At 28.7% G+C, this 18,740-nt stretch overlaps 1 protein-coding gene across 1 annotated transcript in view; it reads left to right on the top strand.

Annotated features, from left to right (window-relative positions):
* The window catches only part of LOC111639884 (cubilin-like), a 210,225-nt gene that overhangs the window by 39,140 nt on the left and 152,345 nt on the right, over window positions 1-18,740 (top strand). Inside the window, exons 16-21 of the mRNA XM_023385828.1 lie at window positions 4,843-5,033; window positions 5,109-5,265; window positions 7,674-7,859; window positions 9,111-9,292; window positions 13,948-14,083; window positions 17,328-17,388. Coding sequence (XP_023241596.1) covers window positions 4,843-5,033; window positions 5,109-5,265; window positions 7,674-7,859; window positions 9,111-9,292; window positions 13,948-14,083; window positions 17,328-17,388 — 913 coding nt within the window. The remainder of the gene's footprint in view (window positions 1-4,842; window positions 5,034-5,108; window positions 5,266-7,673; window positions 7,860-9,110; window positions 9,293-13,947; window positions 14,084-17,327; window positions 17,389-18,740) is intronic.

The raw sequence follows: 18,740 nt of genomic DNA, 5'->3' as shown, positions 1-18,740 counted from the left end.
TGTTTAGACATGATTCTAGATGTCTCTGTGGTGTTTACTTAACTGCTTACCTGTCCCCATCATATATACTTTCTATGTGTAAAATTTTGCACCCAATGTTATTGGACTCGTAAAAAAGTCCAAAATATTGTGAATCATTGATACAGAAGAAAATAGCAAATATAGAGAACTGTCATCATAGTTTTTCTGCAGATATAATTCTTCCATATTTATATGACAAAGATTTTAATTCAGTTTACATATCCTAATTATGTTTTGGAAAACAAAATGTTTCATGTCTTCTAACGTTTTTAATATACAAAATGAACTTTTTGTGTTTTTTTTAAATGATGAATTGCTTTATTATCATCTAGAATGGTGCTTCTCCAACAAAATAAAAAACTGCATTTGAACTCTGTTCTCTCCATTGTATAATTATTTTTTGTGAAATTAAATAAAAAATAATTATACAATGGAGAGAACAGAGTTCAAATGCAGGTTTTTTAGTTTTTGTTTTAAATTTTAGACTAAATTAGTAAGAAAAATACAATAACAAAATATAAAATTGCAAAAACAGATAAGGATTATGCAATTATGCTAAACATTTTTTAGATAGAATTTAATAGCAGATAAGCCCAGCATTGCCTGGGAAATAAATAACAACAAATTAGATTATTTCTTACTTCTAATCCTTCTATTACAATGTATTATATTGTAATGTTTTTACTACTATTGTTTTACTTTTTGTCACTGCGCATGATAAAAATGAATGAGACTTGATTGTAACAGAACTGAGTTTATTGTCTTTTCGCGTGTATGGTACATGTCTCGACGATGCGGTTAACAAAAGAACAACTAACAGTCAATGTTCTTACTGGGTGAGTTNGCATGATAAAAATGAATGAGACTTGATTGTAACAGAACTGAGTTTATTGTCTTTTAGCGTGTATGGTACATGTCTCGACGATGCGGCTAACAAAAGAACAACTAACAGTCAATGTTCTTACTGGGTGAGTTCAAACTTGTTTTAGAAAGTGATGACTTATACCACCCAGGGTTTGTTGCTTGTTTTTCACGACGGTTGAGATGTGAAGGATGGCGTTCACCACAATATTATAGTATTTGATTTATATAACTACAAAGGTTATTTAATGTAAGGCTTATTGCACTAAGTGACCAATCTGACACATTTTAAAAATTATTTTTAAAGTATATATTACATTTTTTAAAAATTGTCTTTCAGCCAGCTATTGTGAAAACTGAAACAATCAAATACAGTCCTACGTCAGTAAGTAACGAACAACATTCTACCACAACTGTTCCTCTTGTTGCCACAGAGACACGTAAAGTGACATATCCTCCAAATCAAACACCAAAATCTCAAAGTCCTCCACCAAACTTGTCTTCATCAGAGGAAATAGGTGAAATAATCAGCACTTCAACTGTCTCCAGTAAAACAAGAACTGTTGAAACAATAACTGTTAAGTAGCACATTCTTATTCTCTATTGTAAAAAATTAATATAATTGTATTCAATAATTTTTTAAATAGATCTTATTCATATGTGTATGCATAATTTATATATAAATAACAAATTTAAGAATTAGTATTTTTAAAAATTAATAAAATTATAATATTAAACTTTGCTTATTTGCTACGTAGTATAAAACAGAGAAAAATGGAGTGGTTGAGACACGAGTGGAACAAAAAATTACAATACAGAGTGACGGCGATCCCGTTGATCACGACCAAGCACTGGTAGAAGCCATTCAGGAGGCCACCATGATGAATCCTGACATGACTGTAGAGAAAATAGAAATCCAACAACAATCCAATAAACAGTGATATTTAGTAAGCTGCTAATTTAGCATTTTAACAATAATAATAATAATAATGTGTAGTAATGCATTAATAAATTTTTCTTATTTTCCAGAAAAAAGATCATTATAAATTTATAATATAAGTAAATTTAATGAAGGATCAAAACAATCATTGTGGGAGTATTGCTTGTCGTTAAAACATTTTTGCTATCATAGAGAACTAATTTGGAAAGTGATTCCAAGGAAAAAAAAAATATATAATTACATAAATTAACAATGATGCTTTTGAAGGAGACAAGGTACAGTAATGGAAAATTCACGATGTATATTAGAATAGAAATCATGCTGTAGTTGCAGCTTTCACAAGGCATATCACTAAAGCAGTATTTTCTTATCATTTATATTTAAAAGTTTATGTATGTATACATATTGTGAATTGAAATTCTAGTTTACATCAAAAAAAGTTAACATATACAAAAACTTTCATTATTTTAAATGATCTTTCTTTGCTCAGCTGCCTTAAACGAAGTATGCATTCCTCTTATTTGAGAATCTCGGTGCTAAATGTTATTAAAAAATGAAAAAAAAAAACATTATATATAATACATATTGCTTGTTACAGTTCCCTGTAAGTTTAAAGATATCACAGATTTTAAAAATATATTATTAAAAAAAAAACAAAATGTATTTTAAAATACATATTGGNGGGATATGATTCCTTTGACTTTATTGTTCTCACAGAGGGGCTACAGTTTGGTGGGTTGCCAATCCTTCATTCAGAGGGTAAATCTTACCATTGGGGCTTTAACTGAGCTGTAGAGCATATTGATAGAAACAAAAAAGTCAAAGGAACTGTGCCTCATGGAAATTTGTAAAGAATGCCCACTAGGGGGCGTCCTGGGCTACTAGTTTATTTATAATTAACCCATAACAATGAGCAAAAAACAGAAAGAAACATTAGAAAATTTTTTAATGTAAGTAATCGCGGACCAGGATGTTCAAATAGAAAATATAGTGAAGAAAATACTAGTGAAAGTTCCAATGATGATACATTGAAAAAATGCAATGGAAAAAACCACAAGTCCTAAAACTAAAGGTATAAAATTAAGAAACATTAAAATTAGAAAATATGATTGTGATTATATCAAATATGGGTTCGTAAGCATAGAAGTTCAAGGAATTTCATATGTGGTGTAGTTCTCTCCAATGAAGCAATGAAACCAAATAAATTATTAAAAAAATGGGGATCACAAAAAATTATGAAATATTTGGTGGGCCGCGAGTATAAAAAGATTAAGAACCACTGCAGTAGAGGAATAAAGAACTTTAAAAATGTGTTAGATCGGTCACTTGGTGTGATAATTGGTCACTTGGTCCCTTACATAAGATAATCTTTATAGTTATATAAATTAAATTACATACTATAATCTATATATGTATATGATGATTGTTTGTTTGTTCGCTATACATTCCTAGGCTGTTTGACCAATTGCTATGAAACTCATAGGTTATAAGTCATGTTTTAAATATTTTTAACCTAGATACTGTTTTTCATCCCACCCCAAAATATCTATTGGATTTCTGCAAATTCAATTAATTTTAATCTACATTCGATTTGCTGATTTACACATAATGCCATCTATTAGCAAAAAATTTAACAAAATATTAAACTACATATAATTCTTATAAAAAACGATATATATATTATATTCACTTAATTGCTGCGACAATGATATAGCGTGAAATAGACATGCAGCAGGTAGCATATAGCACTTACCTATGTGGAATGGAGTGTTATCCTGTGAAAAGTTGCCCCTGTGCATCATACTTTTCCTGTTAGCAACTAAGTTGTGTTGGTCATCTAACTCCATTAAGGAAAAAATTTTTGAATTGAAGTGGAGTGACTTCCTTCCAAATGGAAAGTTTGTGTATAATTAATCTGGGCATTGTGCCTCCTATGCTTTCCACATCTGGTCTCCACTTTCATCTACCTAACTCCTCTCTTGAGATTAAGAAAGGACAGACAGGCAACGGATAGGACAACAATCAGAATTTATAGGTCTACAGTTTTTCAAATTTTAGCCCAATAATTTTTCTATGAATGTGATATTTACAAGAACATACTTCCCATGTAGTTTATACAATCTGTTGCCAAAATATAAACACTTTATTATTACATAAAAGAAATTATTCTAACATTTTTACAAGATTTTTTTTATTTCTAAAAAACATAATAGAGACTAAAAGAGTGAAGACATTTTTAGTCTCTGTTACATTTTTTTAAATTGTAAATTTGTCAGCCCTTTGTTACAAATGAAAGATTTTTTTATTTAAACATGTTTTATACAAAATCTTTCAAACATTAAGGTTAGCAACTTTGATCACATGTGGGGCCATCACATCCTATCTAACATGGATCACTTTTCAAATATTAATAGTAGACCAATATTAAGAAGTAGTCACTTATTGTCCTTTCTCCTAGGAGTCCACTACTACTTTTGGTTGAATTGGTTAGATTTTTAAGACATTTTAAAATCATTTTATGAACATAATGTATAATTATGAAATTTTAAGTGTAATTTCATTCTGGCTCAGTAATAAACTGTTTGCAGACTATTTGTTGTCAGATATCCAAACTTGCAGACTATTTGTTGTCAGATATCCAAACTGTGATCCATGAATCATGGACTACAGTTTGAATCAGTGTAATGGAGTTGGTAAACAAAATGTCTGAATTTGACTCTGACTCCAGCAAATTTGCAATGTGTGATCTGACTCCAACCTTACTTTTTTTAAATGCAACACTATGATTCCTTTTATAGTAGAGATACCAGTGGGTACCCAAGCATTTTTATCTAAAACTTCTCTATAAAATGCCGTACTAAAATTGATGGTGAGAATCAAAATTTTTGATATTAAAATTTCTTTAGGAGAAGAAAGTTCAATATAGTAATCCATTATGAAATCATTATTATTATTATTCATTTTGGTTATACGAATATCTATTATTTTCATTACATTTATTTATCATAACTTTTATATAGGATCACCTGGATGTGGTGGTTTATTTACTACGTATGAAGGTTACATTAATTCTCCTAATTTTCCAAATGAATATGATAATTCTATTGATTGTGATTGGTTGATTAGACTACAACCACAGGATCGAATTGAACTAGAATTTCTCACTTTTGATTTAGAACATCATTATTCTTGTGAATATGATCATGTAGAGGTAAACATTTATTTGCTTTTAATGAACAAATTTTATTATAAATTATATATTCATTACTTATGTTTTGAATTTTAGATATATGATGGAGAAGATGAAACTGCAAATTTACTTGCAAGATACTGCAGTAATAATATACCTTTACCAGTAGTATCATCATCCAATAAATTATTTATTAGATTTCACACTGATGGTTCTTATACAGATAAAGGATTTCGAATACATTATATTACTGGTAAGAACTTATATAATTGTTTTAATGTTTATTTATAATAAAAATTAATAAATTATAGAAGTAATAAATTTATACTTTATCTACTGAATTAAGCAATTAGACCTTTCACAATGGATGAAGTTGGAGAAATGTTAAAGTTTTTGACCTGGTTGATGGGCCATTCTTAGGAGTGGACAGAAAATATGAAATATCACTGCCAGATAGGAAAGAAAGATGGGATAAAGTAAACAAACAAGAAGCCCTTTTCTTGCTTTGTTTACTCTATCTCATTTTTCATTGCTATCTAGATATAGATTGAAAGGTGGTCAAAATTGTCAGAACTTTCTCTCACTCTTTCCATACAGCACTGTAGAAAAGTATGAAATCGAATAATGACATCATCAGTAACAAGTGTTTAAGCAGCAGATACAAGATTCCTTTCTGCTGCCAATGTCATCTTAGTCTTTCACATCAACTGCCGCTATCATATCTTTAATAAATCATTGATCAATTATCATTAATTTATATGAATTATTTCACAAACTATTATTAGTTTAAATATGAATTTATGATATAATTTAAAAAAGCAATCAAATATTTAACTTTTAGGACTATTACAAAGTTGGTTGGATTTTATTTTCAAAAACTCTAGCATTAATAATGTTCCTAAGCATATGAATGTCTCATATTCTTCATTTTTAATTGCCAACAATCTTTCAGTTTTGGNTAAATTTATACTTTATCTACTGAATTAAGCAATTAGACCTTTCACAATGGATGAAGTTAGAGAAATGCTAAAGTTTTTGACTTGGGCCATTCTTAGGAGTGGACAGAAAATATGAAATATCACTGCCAGATAGGAAAGAAAGATGGGATAAAGTAAACAAACAAGGGGCCCTTCTCTTGCTTTGTTTTACTCTATCTCATTTTTCATTGCTATCTAGATATAGATTGAGAGGTGGCCAAAATCATCAGAACAGTCTCTCACTCTTTCTAAACAACACTGTAGAAAAGTATGAAATCGAATAATGACATCATCAGTAACAAGTGTTTAAGCAGCAGATACAAGATTCCTTTCTGCTGACAATATGATCTTAGTCTTTCACATCAACTGCCGCTATCGTATCTTTAATAAATCATTGATCAATTATCATTAATTTATATGAATTATTTCACAAACTATTATTAGTTTAAATACGAATTTATGATATAATTTAAAAAAGCAATCAAATATTTAACTTTTAGGACTATTACAAAGTTGGTTGGATTTTATTTTCAAAAACTCTAGCATTAATAATGTTCCTAAGCATATGAATGTCTCATATTCTTCATTTTTAATTGCCAACAATCTTTCAGTTTTGGAATGTCAGTAATACAGTATTATGTGATATTTTTATTTCTTTTCTTTTTTTTTCTTCTTTGTTTTGAGTTGGTTTTCTCTATTTTTTGATTATTGTTTCTGAACTAAAAGTTAATTTGCAATAAAAATTTATTTGACATACTGCTGCTATGGATCTCTGTTTCATGTCTGAAATAAGATGGATTAACCTGTCAGAGAAGAAAGATTCTACATTATATGAAGAAAAAATAATTTTAAGTTGGGATTCGGAAAGATTAGGCTAAGAAAGAATTGAATTCTAGACTTAAATTTAAAAATCTTTTATGATTTTTGAATTTAAGTCTAGAATTCAATTTGAATAAAAATTCAAAGAATCTATTTTACAAATTTTTTTCTATTGAAGGAAATCAGCAACTGATTATTATGACTTCAATAGAACTCATGAAAAGATGAATTGTTAAAGAAGAATGCATATAATGAGAAAGAAAACTGTCAGATTGTTGTATAAAGTGAGAAGTTTATTTTAACATCTAACAGCTGGTCATTTACAATATGAAATTTGAATATATAGACTAAAATTAAAGAACAATGATTTAAAAATGATCAGTCATTTGAGCACTTTTTTCCAATATGTATATCAGTACTAGATCAAAAACAATGTAAAATCATGAATTCATATGATTGGAAGTAAAGTTGGATGACAAATTCCAAGAGCTTGAGTACAAATAGAAGGTTTTCACTACAGAAGAGCCAAAATTAAAATTGCAACATAAATATTGTAAAATTTATAAATCCCTGAGAATTCATTCAAAATTTCAAATATTTTTATCTTATAAATATTACCTATATTTTAAAAGTATGATAAAACATTATTAATAGATTTAATATTTTAATAATTTTTAAAGATTCACATCTAATTCAGAATTAGATAGAAAAAAGTAATCAGAATATTAAAAGCATCTAAAATTTATTTTAAGTTATATTAATAATCTGAATGTATTTGATTTTTAGATTGAATATTTATAATTTAATAAATTAATTTAAAATTATCCAATTTTTAATCATATATTTATATCTTAATAATTTTTAGCTTGTGGTGGGGAATATACATCATTATCTGGAATAGTTCATTCTCCTAATTATCCTAATCAATATCCAGGAAACAGAACTTGTATATTTACTATTAAGGTACCACTTGCATACATGATTGAAGCACAGTTTTCATTTCTTGATATAGAAGATCACTATGATTGTATGTATGATTACTTAGAAGTGAGTATTTATAATAATTAATGACTTCATTTTAAAAATAAAGCTTAGAACTTACTTTAACACTTACTTCACAAGCAACTTTAAAATGAAATCTAATCAGTATTGATTTTTTNCTAGCATTAATAATGTTCCTAAGCATATGAATGTCTCATATTCTTCATGTTTAATTGCCAACAATATTTCAGTTTTGGAATGTCAGTAATACAGTATTATGTGATATTTTTATTTCTTTTCTTTTTTCTTCTTTGTTTTGAGTTGGTTTTCTCTATTTTTTGATTATTGTTTCTGAACTAAAAGTTAATTTGCAATAAAAATTTATTTGACATACTACTGCTATGGATCTCTGTTTCATGTCTGAAATAAGATGGATTAACCTGTCAGAGAAGAAAGATTCTACATTATATGAAGAAAAAATAATTTTAAGTTGGGATTTGGAAAGATTAGGCTAAGAAAGAATTGAATTCTAGACTTAAATTCAAAAATCTTTTATGATTTTTGAATTTAAGTCTAGAATTCAATTCGAATAAAAATTCAAAGAATCTATTTTCCCAATTTTTTTCTATTGAAGGAAATCAGCAACTGATTATTATGACTTCAATAGAACTCATGAAAAGATGAATTGTTAAAGAAGAATGCATATAATGAGAAAGAAAACTGTCAGATTGTTGTATAAAGTGAGAAGTTTATTTTAACATCTAACAGCTGGTCATTTACAATATGAAATTTGAATATATAGACTAAAATTAAAGAACAATGATTTAAAAATGATCAGTCATTTGAGCACTTTTTTCCAATATGTATATAAGTACTAGATCAAAAACAATGTAAAATCATGAATTCATATGATTGAAAGTAAAGTTGGATGACAAATTCCAAGAGCTTGAGTACAAATAGAAGGTTTTCACTACAGAAGAGCCAAAATTAAAATTGCAACATAAATATTGTGAAATTTATAAATCCCTGAGAATTCATTCAAAATTTCAAATATTTTTATCTTATAAATATTACCTATATTTTAAAAGTATGATAAAACATTATTAATAGATTTAATATTTTAATAATTTTTAAAGATTCACATCTAATTCAGAATTAGATAGAAAAAAGTAATCAGAATATTAAAAGCATCTAAAATTTATTTTAAGTTATATTAATAATCTGAATGTATTTGATTTTTAGATTGAATATTTATAATTTAATAAATTAATTTAAAATTATCCAATTTTTAATCATATATTTATATCTTAATAATTTTTAGCTTGTGGTGGGGAATATACATCATTATCTGGAATAGTTCATTCTCCTAATTATCCTAATCAATATCCAGGAAACAGAACTTGTATATTTACTATTAAGGTACCACTTGCATACATGATTGAAGCACAGTTTTCATTTCTTGATATAGAAGATCACTATGATTGTATGTATGATTACTTAGAAGTGAGTATTTATAATAATTAATGACTTCATTTTAAAAATAAAGCTTAGAACTTACTTTAACACTTACTTCACAAGCAACTTTAAAATGAAATCTAATCAGTATTGATTTTTTGTCTTTTATTTCTTTTTTCATATATGTTTATAAACATTAAAAAATTTGTTTTTATTTATGCTAAATCACATATAATGAAGAAGTTAAATTTTAATTGTTTTGTCTCTTGAGACAGTTTATGAACTAGATAATTTAAAACTTAAATAAGTATAAATTTTTATATTCATATATAAGAGCATATGGATTGTGATGTAAAATACTCTTAAAAGTTTAACATACTGAGCAATTGAAATTTAACTGGCCTCTAACTTGTTTCAAAGTTAAAACATCAAGAATTAAAAACATTAAAAGCAAAGAACCAGTGGTGCAGCAAGCAGATGCAAGGGAGAAATTACACCCTCTATTACTAATATCCATTTTCTTTAACAATTGTAATTTTTATATGCAAGTATAAAAGTAAACTTAAGCTAGTTGTCACATAAGTATCTGAATTTAAACTGTACAGTTCATATTTGAATATTTAGTAACAAAACATGATTTTTTATTCATATTTATATAAACCTACTCAAGTCTGTGTATGATTTGTTCATTGATTTCATGTAATTATTATTTGTATATTAGATTTGGTTGCTATAAACCAATCATATCAATAATGTTATAAAATTATGTGATAACATAATATGTGTAATTTTGTATTGAAATTTTATTTAAATATTAGATATATCTGAATTTTTTTAGTTGCATCTTTCTTGCTAAATTTCTGGCTATATTACTGTAAAGAACCATCAGACTTTGTTAAAATTAAATTGACCTAGAAAGGCTAGCTAAAAGCATTCAAAGAAACATGGAGTAAACATTGTAAACTTACAGCAAGGTGTAGAAATAATAACAAAATTATGTAAAAACATTTATAAATAGTATTTAAAAACAATATTTTTAATTTTAGAATCAACAAAATAAATTTTAATGGAATGGGATTTAAATAAACCTTAATTACTATAACTTTATAAATTTTAAATTTTAAGTGAATATATTTTAATTACGAGCAATTATTTATTGTGCCAAGCTGAAATTTTTAATCATATTTTTAATTTAATTTAATTTAAAATATATGTTCTCCATCTCAAATTAGTACTGTAGCATCTTGCCCCTGTACAACATACTTTCCTGTTAATAAATGGAGTCATGCTTGTCATCTATCTAACACCTTTCAGAAGAAAATTTTTAATTGAAGTTTTATGACTTCTGGTATACAGTTAATCAGGGCCTCCTGCCTCTAAGGTTTTCATATCTTGTCTTATCTTTCATCTATTTAACTATATTCTTGAGATTAAGGAAAGACGGATGACAGTGGCAATTTATAGATCTAAAATCTTTTCAAATTGTAGCTCAATAAATATGATTAAGCAAATTGTATAAACAAACTATTTTACCTAATTATTAGTTATTACTAATGTTTTGAATTTAAATGTTTTAACAATTTAATAATTTTTATGACTTAACAATAGAGAAAAATTTTCAAAAAATCTAAGAGAACACACAAAGAATATTGAAATCATTCACAGATAATTAATTTAATTATGCTTTAATTTGATATATAATTTGGGCATTTTCCCAAGATAACCATAAATTGTCCCAAACATAACATTGCCTTTTTTCAGTTTAAGTTTTGTTGATATTTAGTAGTGATGCCAAGAATATTCGGCTACTATTCGGTATTCGGCCTGTTTGACTACTTTTTTTAATGTTTGGTATTCGGCCAAATACCGAATACCAAATCATGAAAAAAAAAAATATGCACATATTACTCAAAAATGTATTCATTTTAATCACAAATTAATACTTAAAATCTATCAGTGGTAAGTTGTGATGAATGAAAACAATTTTTTCAGCATTTGTTGATAGTAAACGATTGCACTTTCCTCACAAACTATACCTGCTTCTGAAAATAGCCTCTCACTATGTACACTACTGCTAGGAGATGATAGATGAATCTTAGCGAATTCTGTCAGGCTTGGATACTGTTTTGCATTTGCTGACCACCACTTGTAAAGGTCTGCTGTCCAATCTAGGCAAACAATTTTCATATAAAAGTCAATCTCATTTGCAATAGCACTTTTCTTCTTCACATTCTCATCATTTTGCATATTTTCTGTAGGGACTTCCTCAAAACAGTTCTAGAAACTGTCGTGTATTTCAATGGTTTTATCATTTTCATTGATATTTCTTTTCTTACAAAGTAGAGAAGAATCCTCATCGGTACTAGTAGACTCATCTCAACTAATTTTCAGAGCTTCTAAAAGAAGTTTTTGTTTTGCTCTTTGTGTTTGAACTAATCTCAGGAAACTGGTTTTGAAACGCGGGTCAAGAAAAATGGCAACCAGATATTTGTCATTCTCATCAAAATTGAACCATGTTTCAAGCTATTGAACCATGGTTCAAGATAAAATTGAACCATGTTTCAAGATATTCAACTTGTAATGAATATCTCATTCTCAATAAATTTGGTGTTCTATCTGCAGTGTTTTCCTTCCCCAGGTATTTCAAAATGTGACAACACTTCAGAGATGCAGGAAATACCTGAGCTGGTTATTTTCTTAATCTCTTTGAACGGTTTGAGGAGTTTGATACATTGTTCCATTAGCTCCCACTGAGAAAGTGTTAAATTGTTTAAAGACTTGTGATCAGTTATGCACAAATAAACAGCTTGCTTTTGTTCTAATAATTACTCCATTAAATAAAATGTAGAATTTCAGCATGTGCTTACATCTTGTACTAGTTGGTGGTTTGGCAAGTTAAGTTCTTGGCGAATGCATTTCAGCTTTTCTTGTGCTATACCAGAGTGGTTAAAATGGGTAACAATTCATCTTGCAGCAACTACCATTTGTGTTATTTCCATTTGAGACTTTAGTGATTCCTTGACAGCTCATTGCAGTGAATGAATAAAACAATTGGCAGAATCATATTCTGCGTCTCGTACACCTTTTATCATATTGGCTCCACCGTCATGGACAAGTAAATGGATCTTGCTATGAGGAATATTCCATTTTTCTGCAATAGCATTGAGTTTTTTTGCGATATTGGTACCAGTATGTGAGCCAGCAAACGGCTTCATTGCTAAAATGCCACGTTCAAGAATAAACTCTGGAGATATCCAATGCACAGTGAAACTCAAGAAACTATGGTTATTGTGTTGACATGGCCACATATCAGATGTCACTGATACTGCTGTTGCTCGTGAAATACTAGTTTCAATTTTAGAGCAAATTCTATTATATATATCAGGAATAATTTTCTTGGTTATGTAAGTGTGACCAGGTATTTTGTATTGAGGTACTGCCTTTTCCATAAGCCTTTTAAAGCCGACCTGTTCAACAAGTGATAATGGTTCATTGTCTAAGGCAATCATTTCACTGATTAAATAATGATATTTTATTGATTTCGGATCATTAATATCCCATAACAATTTCTTTTCAGTTGTTCCCTTCAGAGTTAACTGTTTCTTTTCTGACATACCTGGTACTGCCAGTATCTTGGAATCGGTAGAAGTAAGAGTACCATCATTTTTGCTGCCACTTGCTGAGGGAGCAACAGTTAATGTAGTGTACTGCTCAGCATGTTTGCTTTTAAGGTGGTTTTTCAAAGAAGTTGTAGCTGTAGACAAAAAAGAAAAATAAACACAATAATTAAACAATGAAAAATCTGAAATCAAAGAAGGGTACTAGCTTAAACATGTATTATGCTGGCTTCACTTAAGCCTCTGAATTTCAAAGATAATAAATAAAATGTATATTTAAAAATATGACTTATTTATATCAAGTTTATCAATGAAATGCTACGTGTGAAATAAAGTACCAGGCAAAAAAACAAGGAATAAAAAATTACAAGTGCTAAATACTAAATATGATGAAAATTGTTTCACTTAATTAATACATAATAAGATTTTACTTACTTGCTTTCTTTCCTTCTCCACCACATGAGATCTTGTTGTTACACAGCAAACACACAGCCAGTTTATTATCTTCACTACAAATTCATAATATTTCCAAATATGCGAATTTTTTTATAAATAGTGCCATTTTTTAAAGCTTTTGGCAAACAAACCGTGATATTTTTTTAGTAATAAGGACTATCAGTAACACAATTTGATGTAACAATGAACAAGTAATGCTTGTTGTGACATGATCTACTCGCCAATGAAATAAATGCACCTGTGGTGTTGCTACCACACCCACTGCAATGAGACAGGTTGTAACCTGTCACCCACGAAATGTACACATATTTTGCTGAATATTCAGCACTTCGGTAGAGAGCATAGCCAAATGTTTGGCTATGCTCTCAATAAATGGACAGTTGAAATTTATAACAGCAACACAGCTTATTGTATTGTCATTAGGATACACATTAAGTGTTCACAAATGAACACAGGGTAACAGGAGTTGCACACGTGTCCTAATGTGAAGAGAGCAACAACAAGAATTCTAAGGGCAATTAGTAGTCACATGACCTTATCATAGGACACTATCTAACAGCACAGATCATTAAAAATGGATAAATAATTGTAATAATTTTATTATAAACATTTAATTTTTCTTCGTTTTTAATCAAANAAAAATTCTGTGGCACTCTTCTTCCAGAACCAATTTATTCTACACACAATCAGCTGTGGATGAAATTTGTTACTGATGAAAGTGTCCATAATCACGGATTTTTATTAAACTATACATCTCTAAATATTGGTAAGTTGATTATTAATATTTTTATAATATAAATGATTTTATATATTTATTATGGAAGTGTACATGTGAATTTGAATACATGGCACTCCATCATTAGAAGTGCTTAGAGAGTTCCTATTCTATGCCCTGATTTTCTTAAAAATGCCTCAATGTATATTTTGCATGTATTCAATAAAGTAAGGAGCTAGTTCTTTCTGTTATAAAGTGTAAACCTTGAGTAAAAGTGTAAAGTTTTGATAAAATAAATATAAAGCTAGCCCCAACCTATAACAACTTGCAAAAAAGAATTCGGAAAGCTGCACCTCACATAAATAAACAACCAAACAAATACAACACTACCGAAGTTGTCTATAAAATACCTTGCACATGTGAATTGCCAAAAGTATACATTGGAGAAACAAAACGAAAATTAGAAACAAGATTAAAAGAACACATAGCAGACCTGAAGTATAATAGAATCAACTCTGTTTTTTACGAACATTGCACGACCCACAACTGCAAAATAGATAAGAATGATGCAATAATAGTACACAGGGAAAAAATTGGTACAAAAGAAAATTCAAGGAAAGCTACAAAATTACTACAGACAAAAATAATATTAACAAGAACCTAAGCATTGACATTCATAAAAACTGGCTACAATTATTAAAATAGTATGTTTATACAGTCGCATGTGAGGCTGTGTGCAGCACTCGGGGAAGTGACATGTTACAAGTTACGAGGCATGGGGAGGCGGGCAAGTCGGGAGAAGAGGGGAGGGGAGTGGGAAGTACGGAAAGTGCCTGACTGATACTGTATACACAAGTCACAAACTATCGATGTAACAGACTGAAGAGGGACGAAAGCCCGTATCTGTATGAATTAAAAGTGGATGATGAAACTATTTGTCAAGTGTCGATAAATGCACCAAGTCGTGACATAGAATTAGAAGAAACAAGTGTAAACCTGTTTCAACTTGTTAGAGAATTTATAGATAAAAAAAAAACATTGCATTAAAATTATTGAATTTCTTCTTTCACAGATTAGGCAAAATATCTGTTCTGTCATTAAATTTTTTGTCCAATGATTATATAGATTTATTAAATTTATGAAAAATATTTCAGAATCAAATTACAACCATAATTTATTTGTTTACTTACTCATTGAGTTAAATGTCAAAAATGATTCATATAAGTTAAATAACTGTTGCTTTTTTGAACTAAATTATTAATAAGTAGAATTACATAATTATATATATAAAAGAGTTAATTAGACAGTTTTACTTGTTATTATTATTGAATTTAAAATCAATATTTTATCATTTATTTTAATTTTAATTGATATCTAAATAAATTTATTTCCATTATGAAATGTAAGACTAAAAACTTTGCTTGAAAAAGTTTATCAAAAATTTAAATTTATTATTTTAAATTTTGAATAGGACTTGTGTCAGGATTTATGTTAGGTATTTATAATTTTAAGTTATGTTAGGATTTTTAATATCAAGAGTTTTCTTATAAATATAGAAAATATATAATTTCCTGTTGATTTGTATACAATAAATACAAGAGGACTTTAGGCGGCTAAAAATTGTTTTAAATAAAATGAACTTTTACAGAAATATAAAAAGGTGCTCTCCTTTAAATTTTGTGTATTTTGACTTTTAAAGTACAGTGGTACCTTGGTATATGTCTGCTTTAGAATACGTCAAATTCGGAATACGTCCTGTTTGGATGTAACAAATTTTGTTTTGTATACGACTTAATTCAATTATATGTGCCATCTATGAACAAGTAGCACTATCGGTGTACTAGACCAGACTAGACATTCATCGGTGTACTAGACCAGACTAGACATTCATCGGTGTACTAGACCATACTAGACATAACTTTGTTAAATTTCTTCTGATTTTAATTTGTAAGTAAAATTTTATTATTTTTATTAATCATGAATTAAAAAAAGGCAAATGAAAAGCAATGTAAAACTAAAAAAAATTACTAGGATCACAATGGAACTGAAAAAAGAGATTGTTGAGAAATATGAAGGTGGCATGCGTGTTCGAGATTTTAACTGTTGCATACCGTATTCCAAGAACGACGATATTGACAAGTGTAAAAAATAAAGACATTATTAAATCTGCTAACATTGCAAAAGGGGTTAAATCAATTTCTAAACAGAGATTGAAGACATTAGATCATGTTGAGAAATTGCTTGTGCTTTGGATAACTGAAAAACAATGTGCTGGAGACAGTGTATCGGAGGCAATTATTTGCGAGAAAGCTAAAAAGATACATGCTGATCTCATGAAAAATCAAGCAGGAACTAGCCAGGAAAGAGAGGTGTTTAAAGCCAGCCATTTTTTTTACATGAGAACGGATTAATTAATCATTTTTACATTACTTCTTATGGGAAAGGTTGGTTCGGTATATGTCCTATTCGGTATAAGTCCAAACATCAGGAATGGATTAAGGTCGTATACTGAGGTTCCACTGTACTTAGTTTTCTATCAAAACAAAAGCAGTTTGTCTATGTATCTTTATTTCTAAATTTAGGAAAATATTAAAATAATGATGAATGCAATAATTACCTGGGGGAAAGCCCAGTCTACTGAGGTAATGTTTGCACTGTTTTGTCTGAATTTTTAAACAAAATTTCCACGTTAGATTTTGATGATTTTGGTGTCAAAATGCTTGGTATAACAACAAAAGTGTCGACTTTTGCCTATTTGATGCTTAATAACTAAAAAATATTTTGACATTTTTGGGTATTGTTTTCTGAAATATAAAGTCAGACAGTTGCCTGATGTTTTTCCAGAGTTTGGTGAATTTCAGTTGAACTACAGAAAAGTTATCCAAGTCCTAAAAAAAGGAACCAGATTTACATCCTTTATCCCACTAGATGGGGCCACATTACCTAGCTCTTCAATTGCCTAGCTCTAATAATGGGAAGCTTTAATAATGGGAAGCTTCTGGAATAATGCAAACTTTGTCATTTTTTTCAAGGTGTGGACGTTTTGATTTCATTTTTGTACTAAAATACAGTTGATTTCGTTTACTTGCGCCACTGGTTAATTTGGGAAGCTGCTTTTTTTGAGCCAAATCTCAAAGAACAGAAACCAAACTAATAAACTGATACATAATTTAAATACTTAATTGGCACAACTTTTTGCTTAGTTGGGACAATAGCAGTAATGGAATTTAGCAATTTTTGATATATTTTATGGATTTTCCGAAAATATGTCAATACTACTGATAATGTGGTGTAGGTCTAATGCATGGTAGAGACAAAGCGATTTTGTCTTTTGCTCAGGCGGTTCAGTTTTTCTGGTGGGAGTCGTCATAGTGGGATGTATCACATCGGAATCCTACTCTTTAAGCATCATTAATGTAACTAGATTTTAAGCTCTTTATTTCATATCAAGACAAAAACATTTGTACGAACATATTTGGTGCTTACTCTTTTATAATTATTTTCTTCAAAAATATATATTAAATTTACATAAGAATAAACTTGTATTAGTTTGAGGTGAATCCGAATGTGAGCTACTGACCTTACTTTGAATTGGACTGGCTCAACTCTTTCCTCTCAAACCATCAGAAATTTCCAACTTTTATGTAACTATTTCAAATATATGTTTTTTAGTCGTGTCAAGCGACTCACTAAAATTATGTTTCAGATGCAGTTCTGTCAGTCCAGACTGGATAAAGTCTCAAACATGGCTGCTTCTAATTACATTGATAAACATTGTCTCGAGTTTCTCGATGTCACCTATCTCGTTATTATAATTTACTAGCAGATAAGCCTGGCATTGTTGGGCAAAAAGTAACAATAGTGAAGATTAAGATTAAGACACTTCAAGCAAACAAATTTTTATTTTTTTGCTTGAAGTTTCTTAATTACTCCTATGTATAAAAGTTATAAAACTCAATACAGAAGGAAATTATTGACAATTCAAGTAATGATTACATATATGAAATATGCAAATGAGAAAAATAATAATATCATCTAGATAAAACTAACTAACATACTTTTATCTCAGATATATCCACTTAAATTTATTCAAGACAAAAATCCCTTTTGGGCTGAGAATCAGATTCTATTGGTTTATATATATCATTGGAAAACCTTCTTTGTTAATGATTCTGCAACTTTACATTGATGTCAGCGCTAAATCAGTCTTATTTGAAAGCCTCTCACAATATTATATTTGTGTTTTTAATACCAAATATTAAAATGTAGACTTAAAATACATAAATACAGGTAACCCCCGTATAACACGGTAGTTATGTTCCAAAAAATTGCCGTGTTATACGAATCCATGTTATACAAAACAAAGAACTAGTACGAAAAGGAAGGTTAGGTTCCAAAAATTAAAAAACATGCTATTATATTTTCATAATTAAGATAAATATCTTTATTAAAATTTTCTTAAGTGATACATATTGATATAAATTAAACAATGTTTTCTTTGTCATCACTAAAAGCATTATTAACCGAAAGCTTTTTGGCAAGTTATCCTTATCATCTGAGCATTTTTCTGCATTATCTTCAGATTCATGCTTTACCTTTTGCAAAAAGTATGTAATTTTAGATTGCTTGCTTCTAGTTAAAAGATCTTTATAAATTTCCTTATATGGTGCTAAGCACTTATGGAATAAGGGAAAAACATCTGGCAACA

This window comes from Centruroides sculpturatus, unplaced genomic scaffold (genome assembly GCF_000671375.1).
Source record: "Centruroides sculpturatus isolate CEXI.00-Female unplaced genomic scaffold, Cexi_2.0 scaffold1317, whole genome shotgun sequence".
In the NCBI taxonomy this organism is placed as follows: domain Eukaryota; kingdom Metazoa; phylum Arthropoda; class Arachnida; order Scorpiones; family Buthidae; genus Centruroides; species Centruroides sculpturatus.
Note: the sequence above shows the minus strand (reverse complement) of the source record. Positions and strands in the feature narration are given on the sequence as shown.